At 37.0% G+C, this 23,002-nt stretch overlaps 1 protein-coding gene across 2 annotated transcripts in view; it reads left to right on the top strand.

The window, feature by feature from the left end:
• Positions 1–5,411: 5,411 nt before the first annotated feature.
• The window catches only part of LOC129902792 (uncharacterized), a 62,875-nt gene continuing 45,284 nt past the window's right edge, over positions 5,412–23,002 (top strand). The window contains exons 1-9 of one of the 2 annotated variants that reach the window (XM_055978198.1): positions 5,412–5,733; positions 6,137–6,304; positions 6,429–6,518; positions 13,471–13,607; positions 13,704–13,794; positions 13,907–13,989; positions 14,125–14,231; positions 20,441–20,593; positions 21,353–21,417. In XM_055978198.1, the coding sequence (XP_055834173.1) occupies positions 5,527–5,733; positions 6,137–6,304; positions 6,429–6,518; positions 13,471–13,607; positions 13,704–13,794; positions 13,907–13,989; positions 14,125–14,231; positions 20,441–20,593; positions 21,353–21,417 (1,101 nt within the window). In that variant the 5' untranslated portion in view covers positions 5,412–5,526. Of the gene's footprint in view, positions 5,734–6,136; positions 6,305–6,428; positions 6,519–13,470; positions 13,608–13,703; positions 13,795–13,906; positions 13,990–14,124; positions 14,232–20,440; positions 20,594–21,352; positions 21,418–23,002 lie in introns of those variants that run through there. The other variant, XM_055978199.1, reaches the window with a different exon arrangement.

Below are 23,002 nucleotides of genomic sequence, written 5' to 3'. Positions count from 1 at the left end.
TTCTCCTAATGACAAAAAAGACTTTATTGTCCAATTTTATTCTGGTAATGGAATACTAGCCAAAAGAATTATGCTACTGTAGCAAAAGAAATTTTAGCTATTGTAAAATGTGTTTTAAAATTCCAAACTGATTTATATAATCAAAAATTTATAATAAAAACAGACTGTCAAGCTGCTAAATTTATGTTTAACAAAGACTGTAAGCATAATGTTTCAAAACAAATGTTTGCAAGGTGGCAAGCCTTATTAGCCCCTTTTGATTTTGAAATACAATACAAAAAGGGAATTGAAAACAGTTTGCCTGATTTTCTTACCAGGGAATATCTGAATTAACTATTTTATGAACAGGATGTACCCGAACTGGTCCGGGTCCTCAAATCGAGGAAGAGCCCGAGGAGTACAAAACCAGAATAGATTTCAGTCTTTGGGTCAGATTCCAGGCTTTAGCAGATTAATTGGAGGAATTTCCACTCCAGGAGCGTCGTCATCAATAGCCGGCAATGCCGGTATTCGACCCTCCTTTGAAGATTATCAAAATTACTTAAATTTTATCAATGCCAGCAATACTGGAACTATTGGGGGTAACAATGTTACCATTCAACCCACCTCAGTTGAGGATCCTACAAATGAAGATTCCTTTGCCTCAATTATTGACAAAAATGATAAAGAGATTTTCTGCACCAATCCTAAAAAGAAATTGATTTTACATGTTGACCCAAAAGATTTTCAATGAAAGACTAATCCGTGGGTCGTGATGAAACGTTATTTAAGTAATGCATTATTTCCAATGCAAACTTATAAGACAAGATTATATTATGAAATGATTTTAACTACTACAGGGTCTGTGGAGATTACCCACAATAATATAGGTGGGCCCAATAAGTCATATTTTACCTATTCTAAGATTATTATCAAAAAATCAATTTTGCCAGAAGAATGGGGATTAAGTACCCTAAAAGATTTCCAATACACTCATCCTATTGTCAAAATTAGTGTCAATTTTAATTATTGGGACTATGTTGATGCTTTTACCAAAACTTTGTATTATGAGAATGATGACCACAAACATTCTTGGTTCATTAAAATTTGTCCTCAGATTTTCAAAGCCACCGTAATTCCTACCTGGTTTGTCAAATGGTGGTCTTTTTTCGGACCTTCTATGTCACGCCCCGAGAGGGTACCCCAGGCGTGACCGGCACTCGAAGGCCATTTCTGACCTCCGAGCGAACCACCTGGTCCAGTCACACATTCAATTAATCACATTCTCTTAGCGGAAACTCAATTAAAGAAATGTTATTCATATATGGGGGCCGAAGGCCAAACATTTACAACCCCACAAGACAATAAAGTAAGACTCTTCAAAATAACAGTTCGACCTCCCCACACTCCAGTCTATGAAGCCTCTATTCAAGTCTAAAAGGTGCCAATGACAAGTCCATGGCTACCAACAATTAAAATAGAAGAAAGGATAACAAAACTGTACAAGAAGGCTCAATATCCTCCGGGAACTAGGAGGGCTCACCAACTGGCTGGAAGTGTATGTGGATCTTCAACGTAGCGCCGGTTGATGATCTCTAGTACCTGTCTCTGCATCATGAAACGATGCAGGCCAAATGACGTCAGTACATGGAATGTACGAGTATGTAAAATGGCCGAATACAACGAACATCAAGGAAGGATTTATCAACTCGGGAGCTCAACTCAAGAGGGATAACAACTCAATCAAATGTCCTAAGTCTAAATAAGAATATGGTTTAGACGGGACCAATCACATACCATTCAACTCAATCTGACTCAGAGTACTATCAAGACCTATTTGGGAGTTTCTCTTATCCGACAACCATCACTTATGAGCCAGTGAAGGTACAACAAAACGACGTTGTTGCCGCGCCCGTTCATACTTTGCCAGGGTATGAACGAATCAAACACTCATGGATCCAATCCAACCAAGTCCTATAATGTCAGGACAAATCTCTCGGGGAAGCATCCGACTTTAATGGTTCAATCCCCCCTACGTTTGGCAACATAGGTATTGGGTTCGAGTATGGATTATACTCTTGCCCAATTCGGTGCTCGATACTCCTCCCAAGACTCAATGCTCATAAAACTCTGTCCAATCAACTCGTATCGACAAGTCTCGTTACAACCTCGTCATCTCATCAACTCTATCACAATCACATCTTTCTCAATCGTACTATTCGATCAATCTCAAGCATATCATTCAAAGAAATTTAAATGCACATATGTAGCATCATCTAGATATAATCAATCCTTTCTTTCATCCATTTGAGAAATCTTTTGAGGCTTATCACAATTTCAAGACTTTAAATTGACATTTCATATTGAACAACATTTTCAAGAAAATAACATCTTTATCATAATCTACATAGTTAAGAAAATAAATAAAACATATTTCACAACTCATTTCTTCATCAACTCATACTCACATAAGGGCTCATTTTTGGAACCTCTTAGCTCAACAACATTGACCCATATAGAATTAAATAAATAGGGAACAAAACTCATTCAACCATAAACCATACCAAGGAACTCCATTTCTCCTTTTTTTTGAACATCTAACCTCAAACAAGAGTAGGGCACATGGGTGGACTTAACCCATGTTTGGATAGCCTTACATACCTTAGTGAAGACTTGGAGAAAACCTTGATGTTGGGTCTTCAATAAGGGACTCAAATCTTAAAGCTCTTGGGACAAATCTTTGTTGAGAATGGAGAAGAAGAAGAAGATGAAGAAGAGAGAGGGAGAGAGGAACTTCTAGGGCTTTTAGAGAGAGAGAGAGCTGGAAATTTTGATCCCAAAATGACCAAGGGTAATACATATATAACTTGGGTAAGTTTCCAAATTACCCCTCCTCAAAGTTCTGAAAATAGGCTAAAAATGCATCTGGAGCGATAGTGGCGCGTCGCGCCATTGCAGCGCCAGGCCAATTACGCCTAAAACCTGCACACCTCGCAGTGGCGCGCCGCGCCAGAGACCAAACTACTGAGGCATGTTTCTGGCGCGATAGCGGCGCGTCGCGCCCTTATAGCGCCAAGGCCATTGTTTTGAGTTCTGGGAATTTGGCCTGAAAAACCCTGCACAACTTTTAGTGGTGCGTCGCGCCAGGGACCAAACTACTGAGGCATGTTCCTGGCGCGATAGTAGCGCATCGCGCCCTTATAGCGCCAAGGCCATTTCCCCCAGCAGTTGCAACCCAGGCCAGGAATGAAATTCCTGCCGTGCTAGTTCATCTTAGGATCGTCATATCTTTTGACTCCGAACTCCAAAATTTACGTTCTTGGTGGCGTTGGAAAGAAGACTCAACGACCTTTGATTTGATAGGTCATGGGCCACCCAGATTGTCGTCTTTCAAAAGATAGGGTCGTTAGAAGTCGACCCCTTATGCGAACTCCTACCCAAACTTAGCCACGACGAATCTTTTGGATTTAATTTGATCATAAGGGTCCTTCATGACCCTGCCTCACTCCTAACGCTGCTCAAATTCTCAAAGACTCATTTCGACTCATGCATACGCTCCTCAATACTCGAGTTCGACCCTACCCGTATACAAGAAGGGTTTGAATTCTAGGGGAAAATTTTGAGGGGTGTTACATTTTAATTCTATCCTACCCACATTCTTTTTAGATCAATATACTTTATGGCTTGAAGCAACCCCAAAGATTTCTGAACTGGAACGAGAAGACCGACTTTTTCCAAGAACACCATTAATGAATTTCTTTATGGAATTTTCTATTCCCTGGATCTTCAAATGGACTATTGAAATTACTTCGGATTCAGAAAGTATGCCTTGCATTTGTAGATTATTTCATACTAAATTTTGGTCAAAATTGATACAAAAAGACCAAAGTGAAAGGCTTTACAGGCAAGATCTAATAAATGAGATTGGTGAAGCCATAATTAAATATGGTAGATTTGATAGAATCAAGATTCCAGAAGAAGAAAGTCATTTTGCCAAAATGACAAAAAAATTACAGATTAAAAAAGGGGGATTGTTGTCCCAAGAAGAACTTGTTGCTGCTTACATGGAACAAGTTAAAAAGGATATTCAGCAATAATTTGGAACAAATGATGATTCCATGTCGGAAAATTTCGGAAAAGATAATTTTTTTAATGATGCTCAAAGTTTACACAGCACAGCCTCCAGTGATATTCCAGATATTATTAAAAAGGCTGAAGAAGAGATTATGCAGTTCAAAAATAAAAAAAAATTTAAACGGACTGCACAAGAAAATGACAGGCAGACAGAATTGATGGCATGAACAGTAGATTTCACTGTGCCAACAGTTATTTCACTATTCAAACGTTGAAAAATGAATGGTAACTGTAGATTTTTACTATTTGAAACTGTGTACTTTTTGAATTTTGCACATTTTACTGTGCACTTTTTCGATTATAAATGAATGCATTCTGCATTCATTTTGGTGGAAGTTTTTTTAGTACCCCTTCTCTCTCTACTCTTAATTCTCTCTACCCTCTCTACATCTGTACTCATATAGTGTGTAATAGCTGTGATATAAATAAAGTTTGGAAGTTTGCTATAACAACCCAGGAGACTGGTGGTTTCCCAGGTATTTATTTATTTCTTTTTTATTAATTTTTGTTTAACTTAGACCCATGATGGGCTAAGTATTTAAGTGTTAAATAATAACTAATATAGATTGTTAGCATCCTAAATGACAATAACTCTAAAATAAGAGCTTTTCTTTAATGGGTTAAGGTTTTAGTCAGGTTAGAATTAAAACAATTTTATAGTAAACTAAGCTTAAATCATGGCGTTGGTAAGCCCTAAAAGGGGTGTTCCCGACATGGTTAGTAATGAATTAATTAGGTTAAAACCTTGTAATTTCGTTGGTAAGTCCTGTATGACTGATGATATCGCCTATGGATGTTCCCGGTTGGATTTTAAATGATTGATTCGTGGTTTACATAAAATATATTTGACTTTGTAAAATTATCAGACTAAGTAAAAAAATTTCCAATAACCCCTAAGGTCCTGCTCAATAAACATGTATATAAGTATAAAATATTATATAAATGATTTAATTAATTTTCTCATCTTTGCAAGTTCATATACAATATATTTAACTATTGCATTAAAATAATATATTTATTTATTTTTTATTACATGAATATTGTATTTATTTTAATAATAAGTACTATTTTATTTGCTTTTTATATATATATATATATTTTTAATTAACAAGGCGCACACGCGCAATTTGCGCATATATACTGAATTAGTTCTATTAAATTGTGGGTGGAGTGGGACCAAATATATATTAATGGCTCTAAGTTTAATGTTTTCAATAGGAGTTTAATTTTACTCTAATTCTATTAAGTTTAATGATTTCAATAGGGTATAAACATAATTAGCAGTCAAAAAAATATCTATTAGCCAATTTCTTGAGAAAGAGGTTTGCTTAAACAGTTTAGAGAGGGGTCTTACGAAGTCCAGATACAATACCTACATCAAACGCTCTCTCCAAGGTTTTCACAAAGGAAAAAATGGCGGACTCTTCTTCTTCCACAACGGCATCGTCTTGGTCATCTATGCTCTCTGGAAAATCGGATGTTGAGAAAGAGGAACTCCTTGATCGAATGCTCACAAGGCTCGCACTTTGCGATGACTCCAAGCTACAAGACTTGCTCACCAAACTTCTCCCTCTCTCCATTGCTTCCCTTTCATCTCCTGCCCCTCTTGTCCGCAACAAAGTAAGTAATATTTTTTACCCTTTTCTATTCAATTGGTTCTTTTAATGTTCTGTTTTTCTTGAATTTTTCTATATCTGTGGTAGGACTAATATAAAGTAATCATTTTCCACCTTTCTCAAGACTTGTACCCTAATGGGTCTCTTAATTTTATCTTTTCTTGACTCTTAATTGCACCATCAAGCTTTAGTTTTTTTGTGGACTAGCCTTGTGAACTCTGGTTACTTAGTACTTCACTAAACTTTGGCAGTATGCTTCTAGCTTGGGATGATTCATAAGTTTTGCACTTTACTAAACGTGTTCTGTTTCTTTAGTTGCATTCTCAAATTTGAATTGCGTTGTAGTGTCTGTTTGTTCGTTAGTTTTTTGAACACGTATTAAGTTGTGCTTGTGTTATTTCCATTAGGTACTTGAGATTCTAAGCCATGTGAACAAGAGAGTGAAGCACCGGCATGACATTGGTTTGCCATTATCTGACTTGTGGCAGTTATATATGGAATCTAATGCCTCATCAATGGTTAGAAATTTCTGCATCATGTATGTTGAGATGGCAGTTGAGCGTGCAAGAAAGGAGGTCTGAGCTAATATTGGCTTCAAAGGAAGAGAAGCTCGCACATATTCTTTTTTTGGGTGAATATGACATCATTTTGCAAGACAGATGTAATTAACATTGCTGATTCTACTATCTGTTGTTTCAGGATAAAGAAAATATGGCACCTAATTTGTTAGCGAACATTTCAAAGCTACCTCTTCAACATCAAGACATACTGTTGAGGGTCATAACCAAGGTAATCACATCATCTTTATCTAGAATATATGTGGTTCTTCGTTCTCCTTTTAGTTATGTATGGTTATCAGAATCTGCAAGAAAAATGTAGGAAAGAACAGTAAGGAAAAGGTGAGTGACTCTAGTAGAGGTGTCTGTTGCCCAAAAATTTGTGGGGAAGTTAGAGACTTAGAGGACTACTTCTCAAATTTAAGCATGTATGTTAAATACCTGCGCGTAGCAGGGCTGGGATCGTATGTGCACAAAATCTCATGAATATTCTTTCTAATGATTTTGATGTATATTTTCTTAATACAGAGTGAAATGAATACATATCTATATATATCTGTGTGTGTACATATACTCATAAAGTAAAATGAATGTATATTATTAAGGTCGATATTGTTTCTAGGAAAAATGACTGAAGTACAATATTGATCTTAAATAAATTTGGCATAAATAATAATGACCATTGTTATTAGTTCATGAGTGATTGACAATGTATAAGACAAATATCTAGTTATACAAAAATGAAGTGCCTAGCCCTTTTTTATTTTTGGTGTAAACATGAATAAATGGAAGACAAAGAATCTTTTGTTGATGTTCTACGTCTTTGTAAGCTAAGTTGTGCGAACTCTTCATTTTTGCTGCCGAACATGACACGGGTGCGGGATTTGTGTCAACCCATACTGGATACTTTGACCGGAGTCCATGGACAAATTTGGGGCGAAGATTGAGATTTTGATTTCTTAAAATAAAAGATAAAACAAATTTAAGACATGGAAAATGGCATACCTTCTATCGTTTTTAGCTTTTCCTCTTGGTCAATATTTACTATTTATAAATGTTTTCTTTCTCATAGAAAAGAGGGATAGTTTCTAAGAGGGTGTTTGGATTTGCTTATTTTAAGTAACTTTTGCCTTTTAAGCTCTTTTTTTATTTTTTTATTTTTGGAGGTGTTTGAGAAAGACAAAAAAATGCTTTTAAGCACCTACTTTTGGACTAAAAAACGTACAAATATAAGCTAAAAGTCAGAAATTGGGTTTAACCAACTTATGGCTTTTAGCTTTTATCTTAGCTACTTAAAAAAAGCCAATCCAAACATCCCCTGAATTAATTATTAGCATGTTGGTTTTTGACAATAAATTTATGTTTTTTAATACCTATCTTGGAGTATGAAAGATTGAATTCTATAACATGCATGTAAGTTGTCCACAGGATATCAATTTAGAATATTTTTATAGATCTATGAATTTTTTTAGCTCAGTCCCAGCACCCGTATCCATACTTGGGTCCGTACTCCCAAATTTAAAATTTAGATTTTGCCGAATCCGACCCCCGGATCTGTGTCTATATCGAATACCTGCACTCGAGTCTGTGCAACTTAGAGCCCGTTTGGATTGGCTTTAAGTTGGTCAAAACCAACTTAAAGCCCCTTTTTAGCTTTTGGACGTGTTTGCCTAATGCTGACTTTAAGCCATAAAGTTCTTAAAGTCAGTCAAAAATAAAAAGTTAGGATTCCTAACTTTTTTTTTTCAAAGTGCTTAAAGTCATTTTCTTTGACCATGGAAATTACTTTTATATCCTTATATTTTAACTAAATTCCCAAACTACCTTTTTTTTATTCTTTTAACCCTAAAATTCACATCATAAGCACTTTTATCCAAACACTCAACTGCTTATTTATAAAAATAACTTTAAGTACTTCAAAGTTCTAAAAGCAATTCATACATAAAAGTTACTTTTTTTTAAGCCCATCCAAACGGGCTCTTAGTCTGTACTCTGTAAGTAGGTTATGTTTTTGAAACTGTTAACTTTGTATTCCTCAACATTAAGGGCTATGCTGGCCACCTCCAAAAGTGTTACTTATAGAGAAACAACAAAAAAAGAAAGACATGAATACTTACGAGCTCCTATGAAATCCACTAGTTGAATTTCTTCTTCTATATTCATTTCTTTACACCAAAAACCTAATGTGGTAATTACTTTCCACTTAATCTTCTCCATAGTGCATTCTTTCCCTACAAAAATTCTCTGGTTTCTCTCCTTCCATATGATCCACCAGATACAAGTTGGTACTGTTCTCCATCACTTCTTCTGGCTCTTGCTACCTCCCCTTCTGACCCAACAACTTAGCAGGTCTGCTGTATGTTCTGGCATAATCCAATTAAGGCTAGCTAAATTGGTGAATAGAGCCCTTACTTGTGTTGTTACTTTGTAGTGGAGGAACAGGGGATTATTGGTTTCTAGAGCCTCTTTGCAAAGATAACATCTTGAGGCATTACTTTTTCCCCTCTTTTGAAGTGCATCATGTGTTGGGTAGGCTCTCCTGGCTACCAACCAAGTGAAACACTTCACCTTAGTAGGAGCTACGCTCTTCTAGGTAACATTCCATGGCCCTAATTTTTACCCTGCAGTTGTGGGTAGATCCCTCTTATACATTCTATTCACGGAGAATTAACCATCAGTATGATGCCTCCACAACAATTTATCTGTTTCCAGATTTGTGCTAGGAAAGTCTCCAATCTAAGCTAGCGTATCTGATAGCCGCCCTATTTCTCAGTCATTAAGAAATGTCCTAAAAATCAAATTTCATCCTTGTGGAGACCAAACCTCTTATATTTTGCTGTCAAGATTTAGACAAATAGGAAACAACCTAAGAATTAGATTTTTCAAGGACCCTTGACTAGTCCAGTCTTCCTTCCAAAACAAAGCCTTATTCCCACTGCCAACCTTTATCCTTACATTGGCTCTGAAAGCCAGCCATAGGTTTCTTATAGTTCTCCATACTCCCACACCATATGTATCTGTCACTTCTTCTGAACACCATTGACCTTCTTGACCATACTTGTGTTGAATGACTTCATTCCATAGAGCTTGATCTTCCAAGTTGTATCTCCATAACCATTTGGTAAGGAAGGTGTTGTTGTGTACCTTTAGGTTTCTTACTCCCAAACCCCTATATCTTTTGCTTTGCTGAGCTGCCATCCATTTAACTAAGTTGAAGCTCTTCTCAATCTTGTTACCTTGCCAAAGGAAATTTCTCCTCAATGAGTCTATTGCTTCGAGACCTTGCTGGGAATAGGAAAAGTGACATCACATATGTTGGCAAAGAGTCTGGGACAGAATTGATCAAAGTGACTCTTCCCCCAAGGATAAATATTGGGATTTCCAAAGTGCCAGTCTCTTCTCTGATTTTTCTAGTATACCATCCCAGATGCTAACTGCTTTATGTTTAGCACCGAATGGCAAAACCTAGATAAACTGTAGGAAACCTCACTATCTTGCATTTCAATTTATTAGCCAAAGCTTGAATCTGTTGGACCTCTTTAATAGGAAAAATGCTACTTTTTCTCCAATTCACCTTTAGTCCGAAGCATGCCTCAAAAATTACCAGAATAATTCTGATGTGACAAAGTTGTTCCTGCTCTGCTTTACAAAAAATATTGTGTCATCGGCATACAATAAATGAGTCATATCCATCACCTCATTAGCCCTGTTTTTGATTCTGAAACTCTTAATCTAGTTGTTTAGAGAAGCTCTCCTTATCAAACTGTCCAACCCTTCTATAACAATGATAAACAAGAAAGGGGACAGAGGGTCCCCTTGTCTTGGTCCTTTTTCAGCAAGAAAAAAACCTACAGGTTCTCCATTTACCAGAATGGAGAACTTGGTGGTTTTAATACAGAACTCAATCTACTTGAGTCATGCAGGGCCAAACCCCATTTGTCTAAGAGTATTGGTCAGGAAGTCCCAGTTAAGATGGTCATAGGTTTTTTCAATAACCAGTTTGCACATTACCCCTGACTTATCTCCTCTAACCCTAGTATCAATACATTCACTAACAATTAGACCAGTAATTTGTCTCCCTTTAATGAAAGTCATTTGATTTTTGTTGACTAGCTTGTCTATCACCTTATTCAGCCTTTCTGCCAACACTTTGGTAATTATTTTATACACCCCAGTGATGAGACTGATTGGTCTGAAGTCTCTTAGATCATTTACCCCCACTTTCTTTGGAATTTAAGCCACAAAAGTGGCATTGAAACTCTTCTCAAAACTTTGATGGCAGTGAAAGTTTTGGAAGGTCTGCATCAGATCTTCCTTTATAGTTTCCCAGAATGCCTGAAAAAAGGCCATGGTGTACCCATCAGAACCAGGTGCTTTATCACAAGCACACATTCTTATCACTTCTAGCACCTCTTCACTGAATTCTCTAGCTAACCAACTCTGTTCCTCCAATGGTACATTAAGAATATTTAGTAAGGGTCTCCAGTTTTCTACTTCTTTGTACAGATTGTGGTAAAAATCCTCAATGGAACTCTTGATTTCAACTGGCTCAGAAGATAACTTTCCATTGATTATTAATGACTCAATCATATTGATTCTCTTGTGAGCTGTAGCCATTCTGTGGAAGTACTTTGTATTTTTATCTCCATTCCTGATCCACTGAATTCTGGACCTCTGTCTCCAAACTATTTCTTCATTTTTGGCCACCTCCTCATATCCCATGGCCAGACGTACCTTAAGTAGTTGTTCATCATCAGTAAGAGGTCTAGCCTCCTGAATAGCTTCCATGTCCCTTATCTGACTCAAAATTTACTCTTTTCTTGCCTTCCAGTTCTCCCTATTCTCTCTGCTTCATTCCTGAAGTTTTGTTTTAAGCAGCCTCAACTTAGTAGCTAGTTTGTAATCCGGTCTAGCTGACACTTCAAAAGAGCTCCACAATTCATGTACTTTACTTTTGAAATCCTCTACATTAAGCCACCACTTTACAAACTTGAAACATGATCTCCTGAAGGCCTCATTCCCACATGCCAAGACAATGGGGTTATGGTCAACCCAAGCTAGGCAGGGTACATTGCCTAATTTGAAGGAACATTTCATCCCATGGGAATGAATACAGAGATCTATCAATCCAGGAGCATTCCTATGGTTTGCCCCTCCTCTCCAAGTGTATGATCCCCCAAATAAAGGGGGAACAATCAGCTCCAATTCATACAGCTTGACAGATAGTCATGTCTCCAGAAAGACTAACACTGTTAGTTTTCTCAGAAGGAAACCTAGTAGTATTGAAATCCCCACATACTACTGAGGGGCCTTCACACAGACTCGTCATAGCTCCTAATTCTTCCCACAACTCCCTCCTTTCATTTCTATCTCAAGCTGCATATATTGCTGTGAGAAACCAAGTTAGTTCTTGGTTCACTCCACACAATTTACAAGTAATCAATTGGTTCCCATATTCCACAATCTCCCCTTTTCATGATCTTTTGACCCACATAACTAAAATTGCACCCTCTCTGCCATTCACTTCCAACCATATTCCCCCCATCCACCTATTTCCCCCTGTATATAATCCCCCCCCACTGCCCCATTTAGCTTGGCCTCCACCAAAACAGTAATATCTACTCCCTCTTGTTGTATTCTGCTTTTCACCAAATTTCTTTTATTCTCCCTGTTCAAACCCCTAACATTCCATGATATAATTTTTAACTTCATTGTAAATGTGCGGCTGAGTTTCTCCCCCTGCTTCTAGATTCACTCCTAGGATCCCCGTCCTTGAACTTCACATCAAAGATCAATTTTTTAGCTCTTTGGGGATTATCTGTTTGTCCTTATGTTCTGTAGCATTCGATGCTAAGGAGCCTTCCTTTTCCTTTCTTTTGGTCAATTTTTGACAAAAGGGCCAAAGCTTCCACAGAACAACCATCAAAAGACATTCCGAACATTTGGCGGAGTCAGAGCATATTGTCTTGTACCCATTGGTTCGTTTTCCCCTCTGCCTCTTTGCTGCATTCAGAGGCATCACAATTGAGAGGCATCGGATCACTAAGAGGAATTAATTGTTGAGAATTCCCCTGTACCCCCCCTTCCGTAGCTTTATCTCTTGTCTCCCTTATTTTCGACAAAATCGGCTCTGTATGTCGCTGCTCTATATCTTCCAGCTGCAGAGACTCCATCGGAATAGCTCTTCTCTACACTTCGTTCCATGTACTCTGTTCTATGCATGTTGACAGTCTGTAAGTAGGTTATATCTTAGTACAATTTCCTATATTCCCTTGTAATTATGGACAACTGCAGTTTTTATGCAGCAAATCGTTATATCAAAAATGTTGCCTTCTCAAAAAAAGAAGAAAAGATGTAGCAATAAAAAAAGAGACATGTTATATGGAGTAGATGATATTTCCCGGGATTTTCTTGTGAGTTTTGCTAGGAGGTGGTACATTTTCCATCACTTGGAAACATGGGAACTAAGGGATAAAGATCTTGCTTAGGATCACTTTTGCTGCTCTTTTATTCAGCTAAACATCCTCTTTCCTGTCCTTAGCTTACGTTTCTCTATGCTATGCTTTCTTCCTAGGGGATATTGTTTCTATACAATTAGCTTTGGATGGAAGAATGTCTACAGGGGTTATATTATATCTGTCTGATGAATATGTGCATCTTACAAGTATTATGTTACCAAGCATATATAGTGTTATGAGGAAAGACCAACTATGGCTCAGTGAGTTTGTGTTAGGTAATGGTCCAAGCAAAAGCTAAAGCTTTTTTTAGATTAGAAGTTTTGTTGTAGATGCCGTCATGTTGCTCATTATTTTCCTAACATGACCATGCAGTTGAAGCTGTCGGGAAAAATTCCTGGAGAATATTTGCATGTTACTAATGATCTCTGTAGACAATGGTTTCAATGCCTTTGAACTAGTTAAACATGTAAACAATTCATTTGATTATAATTACTAGATATTGAAGTTCATTTGGTGCTTATACTGGATTCAACATATTTCTGCATTGTACCTCTCAAAGTGCTCTTTGAGAAGTGTAAAAATTTCAGATTGACTACTTAAGTGAAGATCCTTTGATAAATTGTTAGAAAGTGCTTTATCAATCACGTTAAATTATATTCACAAGACAACAAAAGATGTTAGTCATATCTGTGTTAAGTTCTAAGTGAAATCTTTTTGGATTTTCAGGTGATTGGGGAATGTCATTCTGTTAAAATAAGTGATGAAGTAGCAGCAAAGTATAGAAGATCTGGTGATCTGCCAGACCACAAGATATTACTTGAATTTTGCCTTCACACGGTTTTATATCAACCAACTTCTCAAAGGTTGGACTAGAGGTTATTTGAGTATATTAGTTTGGTAATTTTGACACTTGTGAAGCTAATTGACTATTTGTTGTAAAATAAATTTTTTCATTACAGTGGGGCTTGCCCTGCCGGACTTTCGATTGCTCAATGTGATCGTGTTACTGGGAAACGACAATTGACAAGTGACTATTTAAGAAATGTGAAGGTGATTCGGTAGCTTAACTTACCATTCTGTAAACATTATATGGATAGATTTTTGCCCATCTCTGTTGACTATCTGAAGAAAACTTATTGTTGGTCTATCTCTCATTATGCAGTTGGGAATCTTGAATATTGTTCAAGCTATGGAACTGTCTACAGAACTTGTTTATCCCATCTATGTGGCTGCCTCTGCAGATTGGTACTTCTTGTTTCTTTCGAAGCTGATTCTGTGGAAACTGATGTGTTTAGGTTTTGTTTTAGGTAGTTGAATGTCCTTGCTCCCGTTTCTTATTTCAGAACAAATAACATCAGCTTCTTTGGTTTTATTTGAAAGTCAAGAGTCTATTGTTAAGAGAGGAGAGGAGCTTCACAAGAAGAATGCTTCTGGTGTGAATTTGGAGGATGCAAACCTCGTGAGCAAACTGTTTGTGCTATTTAATGGTATGGTATACATTATGTTAGAATGCAACTTGTTTTAACCTGATAATGTGACACCGGTGATTGATTACATCTTATTAGTGCTGGAATTGAAAGAAAATATATCTCTGTTAGGTTATCTTTGCATGGGGTTGGAAGAGCGGATTTCTTATACTTGCAATTCCCTGATAGACTGTTTTCTGTGCTTTGATCTTCATAGAATAGAATGGTAATTGCAAAAGTTTGTGGAGATTGTTCATCAATTTTACATTATTTACCAAGGATTTGTAGAAATCCTTGCTTGTAATATAATCGGGTCAAAAATACCAATGCTTTGCCATTATTCTGAGCGTTGTCTTGATTTGGAGTCCCACATCGTTTGTGGAATGGGAACATGGACTCCTAAGTCCTAATATGGTATTGGACAATTCCCCCTCACGAGCTAGCTTTCAGGATTGAGTGAGGTCCAAGATCCATTTCTTCATCATGGTATCAAAACCAAGCCATCCCAATTTATTGTTTCCGATGTATCCCCACTCGTCTTCTATTGTCCACGCTTCAGATGTCTACTTGTGGGCTTGCGGGGGTGTTGGAGTCCCATATCGTTTGTGGGATGGAAACATGGATCCTTATATGGTCATGTACAATCCTCCCCTTATGAGCTTGCTTTTGGGGATTGAGTTAGGCCCAAAGTCCATTTCTTTATCATGATATCAAATCTAGGCCCATCCCAATTCATTATTTTTGATGTTGGGCTTTCCGTCTTGTATTGTCCACACTTGAGATGTCTAGTCCTTAGTGTGGGGGGTGATGGAGTCCCACATCGTTTGTGGGATGGGAACATGGACTCCTTATATGGTCTTGGGGTATCCTTCCCTTATGAATTAGCTTTTGATGTTGAATTACGCCCAAGGTCCATTTCTTTATCATTATATCAGATCCAAGCTCATCCCGATTCATCATTTTTGATGTTGGGCCTCCCGTCTTATGTTGTCCACACTCTAGATGTTCAATCCTGGGTGTGGGGGCTGGGATGTTGGAGTCCCACATCGTTTCTGTGATGGGAATATGAACTCCTTATATGGTCATGGGCAATCCTCCCCTCATGAGCTAACTTTTAGGTTGAGTTAGGCCCAAAGTCCATTTCTTTATCACTTATCTTTTGGGGCATCTACTTAATCTGAAGCTGTTTAAATTCCTTTAGATTTTGGTAGCGCAGAAAATCTGCAATGTTCTTGCATCGTTCTTTCATTGTGCTTTAGCTCCACTGACCTTGTTCTTTAACTCAACTTCTTTGGTTTTGGTGAGATTCTGAGTAACCTCCACTATCAATGTTAGCTTATAAGCTTAGGGATCATTCTGATTATTTGTTCTTAGACTAAAGGTTTTTAGTTTTAATAGCAAATCCTAGAGCTATTTTCTGAGTTACAGATGAAGGCAAGTGGTAAAATTTGAGCAACTTGTTGTCTATGCTATCACTAAGACTCTGAGCCAATTAGCTTTGGGTTATCTCAAAGGGTCTACCTCCAAAACTAGCATCATTTGAAATTTTGGGAGAGGCCCATGATAAAGACATTGTTCCTTTACAAAAAGGTTGATGTGGCTCCAGCTTAGCTCCGACATCATGGAGGTATGGTAATTTGTTTATTAGCTCGGGGCTGTAATCTTATATTACAACTCTTAGAGATACCAATTTGCCAAAGTAATCAAGGCTCAAGGGGTGACAAACATTAGTAGGTTGAGAACTTGAGATTGAGGAGTATTTGTCTGAATGGAAGATGCTCTAGGGATAAGCTGGATCAAGTTTTTACAAGTATTGTCAGATTTTCCATCCCCCGGTCACCTTTTCTATTCGTACTAGTTATGGAAGATTTGAACATGATAAAAACTGAACAGGGCAATGGATGGATTAGGGGTTTCAATGTGCCAAACTATCAAACTGACAGGCTGGAAATTACTCATCTTCAATATTGCAGATGACACCTTGATTTTTTGTGATGTAGAAGAGATCCAATTAAAGTATCTATGGGTCATTCTTATCCTTTTTGAAGCCATTTATGAGCTCCATATTAATTGGAGGAAAAGTCAAACTTTCCAGTTAATGTGGTGCCAAACATACAACATATGACAACCATACTGGGAGGGGAAGTTGGTGTTATCCCAACTATCTATCTTGGGATGCTTTTGGGAAGTTAAAGCAAATCAAGAGACAGTTGGGCTGGAGTCTTGGAAAGGTCTGAGAAAAAAATATCAAGATGGAAATTACACTACATTTCCTTGGGTAGTAGACTGGCACTCATAAATTCTGTTTTGGATGCTCTTCCAACCTACTTTGATGCCCTTATCCCTATACCTACAAGTGTAGAAAAGAGGCTTGAAACCTTGAGAAGAAATTTCCTTTAGCGAAATAAAGAGAAACGAGGATGCCATTTTGTTAAATGGGAAACTCTGACCATTAGCAAACATAAAGGGGGACTCAGAGTGAGGAACTTGAGAAAGCAGAATAGCGGTGGAGGTTTTTTTAGGGAGGAACAAACACTATGGGGTGAGGTGGTAAAAGCAACATATGGAAATGAAAGTTTTTTGATGACTAGTGGTGAACAGTCCTTATGATACCAGTTTGTGGAGAGTTACAAACAACCTGTAGGGGAACTCTACTGGCAAGCTGATTTTTAGTGTAAAGGAGGGGGAGATAATTCTATTTTGGGAGGACAACAAGTTGGGAAGGAAGCCTCATGCAATTATTTTTTTACAGGTATGATTTGAATTAATAACAGGGTGCTACAATGAAGGAGCTTTGATCTGGACAGGGCTGGAACCTCACCTTCAGAAGACTTCTATATGATGGGGAAATATTCTGGAGCAAAGCAGAGGACTACAAGAGGGGGAACATACACTTAGCTGGCAAAAACGCAGAAACAGTTAACTCAGCATAAAAAAATTGAACCAAAGGGGAGCTCAACTCAATTCATGGCCTTGGAAGCATATTTGGAGTGTAAAGATACCGTACAAAATGACATGCTTTACTTGTTTAGTAGCCAGAGAAGCTGTCCTTACACAGGAAAACCTAAAAAAAGGGGAGTACAAATCTGTTCAAGCCTTCAAGGTGTTATTTGTGTAGACAAAAGTCAGAGATAATCAACCTTCTGTTTCTACATTGTAATGTGACTAGTCGTTGGTACGATTTGTTCATCAATCTCAAGAGTATTAGGTGGGCATTGTCATGAAGGACATATGTACTTTTATTATGTTGGAACACACGGGGAAATTTACTACTAAAAAAGATAGATGAAAAATTGTCCCATCAACTATTTGTTGGACTCTTTGGAAATAGAGAAGTTCAAGATGCTTTGAAAATACAAGTAATCCTACTTCTAAGATCAATTTGTTCATCTACCTTAAAGGGTATTAGGTGGGGGCAAAATGTTTCCAACAAAGGAGAACTTTAATACTAAAAAAGACAAATGGAAAATTGTACTAGCAACTATTTGATCTTCTCTACATTGTTGCCAGAAGAGAAACAAGGAATGGGAATTGTGTCACACCATAAAGACATCAAAACACGAAGCTGCTCTTGATATGTAGCTATATATAAGGATCAAGATCTTTTTGCTTCAAAAGCTCTCGTTTATATTTTTCTCCATATTGTCTACATTATAAGTGCTAATGGAGCAATATCCCACGCCCGGCATCTTCTCTTCCGTCCTCTAAAGGTCCAACTAAGGGGTTCATTCTTCATAGTACCCGGCATATTTAGTTGTATCTTGAACCATCTTAAAGCTTTCACCACAGACGTGATGCTACATCATGTTTGATAATGCAACAAGAGATGATTCACGTCCTCTCCTGAGTTTTTACGAGAAGCATCAACAAACATATGTAATCCTTTTCTTTCTCATGTTTTCGATCATCAAACAGCACCCAAGTTGCTAACACTTGAGAACCACACTTTTTTCTCGCCCTAGGAATTCAAGCTGATATATGAGGAAAAACACTATTTCTGTTTGTCTAGCAACATACAATACTTCAATCCAAGAACTGTCCATTGCTTCCAACACCCAACCCCTAGAATTCTGATTTCGCTGGTAAGGTTTGTCTATAGATCATTTCACGTAGACTTTGAAACTCTGTTATATCCCATTCATCAAAGTTACTTCAAGATTTGAGATCTCAAATTAGGCTCTACACATGTAATCTCTGGACCTGTTGGACTTTCATCGACAATACTATAGATGGGTAGGAAAGTGATCATCAAAATGTTGTTCTTGCACCACAATCTCCTAGATATTAACCCTATACTAGTTCCTCGCACTGAATGAGATACAAAAAAATAAATTCTTCTCACCCCTTCTTTAAAGGTCACACCCAAAGGGCATAGTGATATATATACTTTTTTAAATAGCCGTGGTGTCCGGGCTAGCTTGCGCGCACCTTGACTAATTCCATGGGATATCTGCCACCTCCCACTAGCAATTGGTACTAGGTAACTCTGTCCACCAAGGCTAGAACAAATGGGAAGAAATCACCTAGTGTTTTGTCTCTGCTGGGATTTGAACTTGAGTCCTCATAGTGCTCAACCCACTTCATTGACTACCAGACCACACCCTTGGGTGCAGGCATAGTGGTATTTCGTGTTCTCAACTCCACTTCCATTGTGCCATATTTCTCCCATATCACCTCTCTCCATAAGGCATAGTGGTGTTTCTCGTTTTCCACCACCTTCCATTGTGTTAAGACTTTTATGGACCATTCATCTTCAACTAGCTTATGCAATCGGATGTCTTTTAGGCGGCATGGCAAGACTTCATAGTCTTCATTGTAATGTTTTCTTTTCTAAAGTAATGCTTCTAGACTAACAAGGAACTGGAAGTAGACACTTCTAAGAACCCAAAACATGGTATGCTATTAAAAAAAGATGGCTTTATCTATTTCTAGTAGAATAGTTCTGCGCAATATTAACCTATTTCAACACAATGAACAAACAACAATATGCACAACAATAATCTTGGTTCAAACCATTAAAAGTTACGGATTCCTTAGTTTAAACCATGTATTATAGGCTCTAAAAATCAAATATTCACAACAACTATGCCTCAATCCCAAACAAGTTTGGGTCAACAATATGAATTTTCACTTCTCCGTTTAGACTCAACTCCTGTCATCATCACCCAATAAAAACAAAAGTGAAAATAAGTTACATATATAAATTTTATAGTAATATTAATAATAGTGCAAGTTCTCTAACAAGACTAAATCGTATTCCCCACTAGTAAATATAACCTATATGATCTTTTTCCTCCATTATATTATTCACTATCTTTAGCTAAGTCTGCATTGATTAAAAATCAAATATTCACGAGTATAAAAATTGTAGGGAAATATTTTTCTTCCGAATAACATGTTGACGAATATAACAATTTATGGAATCAAATCAACTTCCAATACTAGAAGGCAAACTATCATTTCTCTTGCATAAATACGTTTAGCTCACTTCAAATATCTTTATTACCATAAGAACAGTTCCATTCGGAAAGTAGTAACATTTGTACCATATAAATATATCATTCATAAAGTAGAAACATACATGTAAAGGCAAGTTTGTTGTCCCCCAAAGTGCAATGTCCAACAAAGAGTCACACAACAAAGGGAACTAGTCTAGTTATTAACAGGTTATTCACCCCCACTTCCACCATGACCTGCAACTACTGTGTGAGGAACGTATCTACGTAGGTTCTTGGTATCATTCACTCACTGGTGTTATTGAAAATTATTTTTTAGCGGTAGTTTGGTAGTTGGATAAGAAATAAGTTAGTCATGTATTAATTTCTGTATAACTTATACGACATTTGGTAGGTAGATAGGAAATAAGTTATTCATGTATAAATTAATACGACATTTGGTTGACAATTTAAAAACCCCCATAACTAGTACATGTATAAGTTATGAAGGGATTTATGTATTATTTTATGCAGGATAGAAGGTGGAATAACTATAATATGTAAAATTAATTCATGAATAACTTCTCCCTACATAACTAGTACTTGCATAAATAATGCATAAATTCACTCATAACTAATCCCTACATTACTAATACCTCCATAACTCTAAACAATCCCAAAGTGCTTTCGTCTTTTCTTGCCTCAATTTTTATTTCTGATGCACGTCTTTGTGAGTAAGAAATTATTTTGCTCTATCAGATGCAGATAATGCTAACGGTGTAGCTGTTTTTGTAGGTACCGCTGGAACTGACCAAATTCCACCAGAGTCTAGAGTTAGTCCTGGAAATCCATCTTTGAGAGCAAAACTGATGTCTATGTTTTGCCGATCAATAACTGCAGCAAACAGTTTTCCATTGACTCTACAGTGTATTTTTGGCTGCATATATGGTAAAAAGCCTCTCTTTGATGTAGAACTGGGATATGCTCGTAAACCATTATCGCATCTTGTAAAGCATTAGAGTCATCTCTAAAAGGGGACCATAAAATGTCCAAAACTTCATTTATTGATTGAGTTGTTTCTTCAAGATCGTGTGTTGGTAATTTAGCTTCTTTTACACACACAAATGTAGGATTTAAGCTCATATAGACTCCTACCCTGAGATTTCTACTTGTCTAGAATGATTATGATTACCATTCTGTGATGTGTCATTAAATTATTTTGCTCCCCATATGGGTAAAAAATGTTTTTTCTCTATTTATGATTTTCTCTAGATTGGGCTACAAAAGTACTCCCTCCGTCCCAATTTATATACATAGTTTAGATTTCGAGAGTCAAACTTTTTTGTTTTGACCGTGCATTCGAACATACAGTTTTAAGATTTTTGAAAAACAATTTTCATATTTAAGAACTACATAAAAGGTACTATAAGTCACAAGAATTACCAATTTAAATTATTTAAAGGGCATATCGAGCCTCCTAATCAATCTAATTTTCAAGGGGTGCGCCAAGAGCTATATATTTCAATTTTCTATTTATGCTACTTCAAACTTAAAGCAGCTTTTTTTTTTAAATTTTGCATGTTATAAAATGCTGCATCTTATTCTTTTATTGCAGTAGTACATCTATTGGGATTTTTCTTTCATTTCTTCAAACTTTCAGTCTTACTACTATAGAGGACAAGTCATTTATACTTCTTGCTTTTATAGGAAGTAATACAACGTCAAGGTTGAAGCAGTTGGGGATGGAGTTCACTGTATGGGTCTTCAAGCATGTAAGATTTCATGACCTATAAGAATCTCTCACAACATAGTGAAGCTCAATAATCCTTTCATGTGCTAATAAAGGAGCTCAAGCATTGTCCAATATTAAGGTTAAAGAAAGATGTGGGAAGTGCGATAGCAATTAGGGGTACTTGAGAACATTTGTTTCCAAAACTTAAAGACTCCTTTTCATGATTATAGAGGCTTGGAATGCCTTACTAGATAAATTGAAATCCATTTCACTAGTTCACCATGAAGGTGCCAAGGTATATGCACGTTGTGGCTTTGAGTGCTCTTCTTGATTTCCTGACCGCTCTATCCAATTATATATGCAAAAATGATTTATTTTTTACACCAAATGCACAAATAGAGCATGGAATAACTTTTCATATTCCTTAATTTCCTTGCATTGCCTTGTAACATCCTCTTCATCCTATCATTCCAAATTGTCTAAGAAAAGATTTGCTGCTTTCATCTGGGTTACCATGCTTCCTTAGTCCAACTCAGAACCACACTATAGTGCAACAATAAGTAATGTACATGTTTCTTGCACTCATTGGATGATCAATACTGACTTACAAAGTTACAATAACAATATGTTCTCTATGTCTAGGATTTGCTTGCTCTAACTATTGCGTACCCAGATTACTCTCTATGTCGAGGAAAGCGACTTCCTTTTTTGCTGTTATACTCCATATCTTCTACCCTTCATCCCGTCTTCCCCTTAAGTTAGACATAAGTAATAAGGTCACCTGAACCTACTTAGACTTGGTCCTCTCTGTAATTTATCATCTGCACGTAGTGTACATGTAAATCTTTTGTATAAACTCAAATTCCTATTATTTCCAATACTAGATAACTCTTCTGAAGCATACCTCTCAATTATTCCCCGAGTATTGTGATGATCAACTAGAGTTTTTCTTTTTAAAAGATATCCGAGAAATTCGTTGTATTTCAGTTTTGGAACTTGGTTGATAATGAGTCCATTTGTAGTTTTTCCTCCACCTAAATATCAGATTTGGTTCACTTGTTAGGGTTGAAACTCGGGTGTGCCTACCACATAGTTAGCACAATACTACCTTTGCTGTTGAACCAAAACTTGGGAGCAGATCACTTAGAGGTGTCCTATCATTAGTATTGTGTGCAGCCGTAAATATGATGAATAATATCCAATTGCCATTATGAACAATCGAGCCGATGAACCTCATGGATTCATCTTTCTCCTTTAGAATGCCTTTATGGATATGTTGTCCTTAAAGGCTAGTTATTTAATGTGAGAATCATCCTTAACATGATGTCCTATATATTGCACTAATCGTCTTTTTCCATAATGCATCCATTATTGGTTAGTATGTTAAGTGACAATATGAGAATGGGAAAAGGCATAAATTCCCCCCCTGAAGTTGTACCGAAAAGTCAGTTACACACTTAAACTATCGTGGCGACCTATTACACACCTAAACTACCTAAAAGTGAATTTATTACCCCCTGAAAGCATAACACTACTCTCATAGTATGTGGTGTATTACACTCGCTGCCACGTGGTGCAACGTCAGTGCCACATCATTGCTACGTCAGAAATTATATTTTTTTCTT

This window comes from Solanum dulcamara, chromosome 9 (assembly GCF_947179165.1).
Source record: "Solanum dulcamara chromosome 9, daSolDulc1.2, whole genome shotgun sequence".
Lineage (NCBI taxonomy): Eukaryota > Viridiplantae > Streptophyta > Magnoliopsida > Solanales > Solanaceae > Solanum > Solanum dulcamara.
This window is presented reverse-complemented; position numbering and strand designations above follow the sequence as displayed.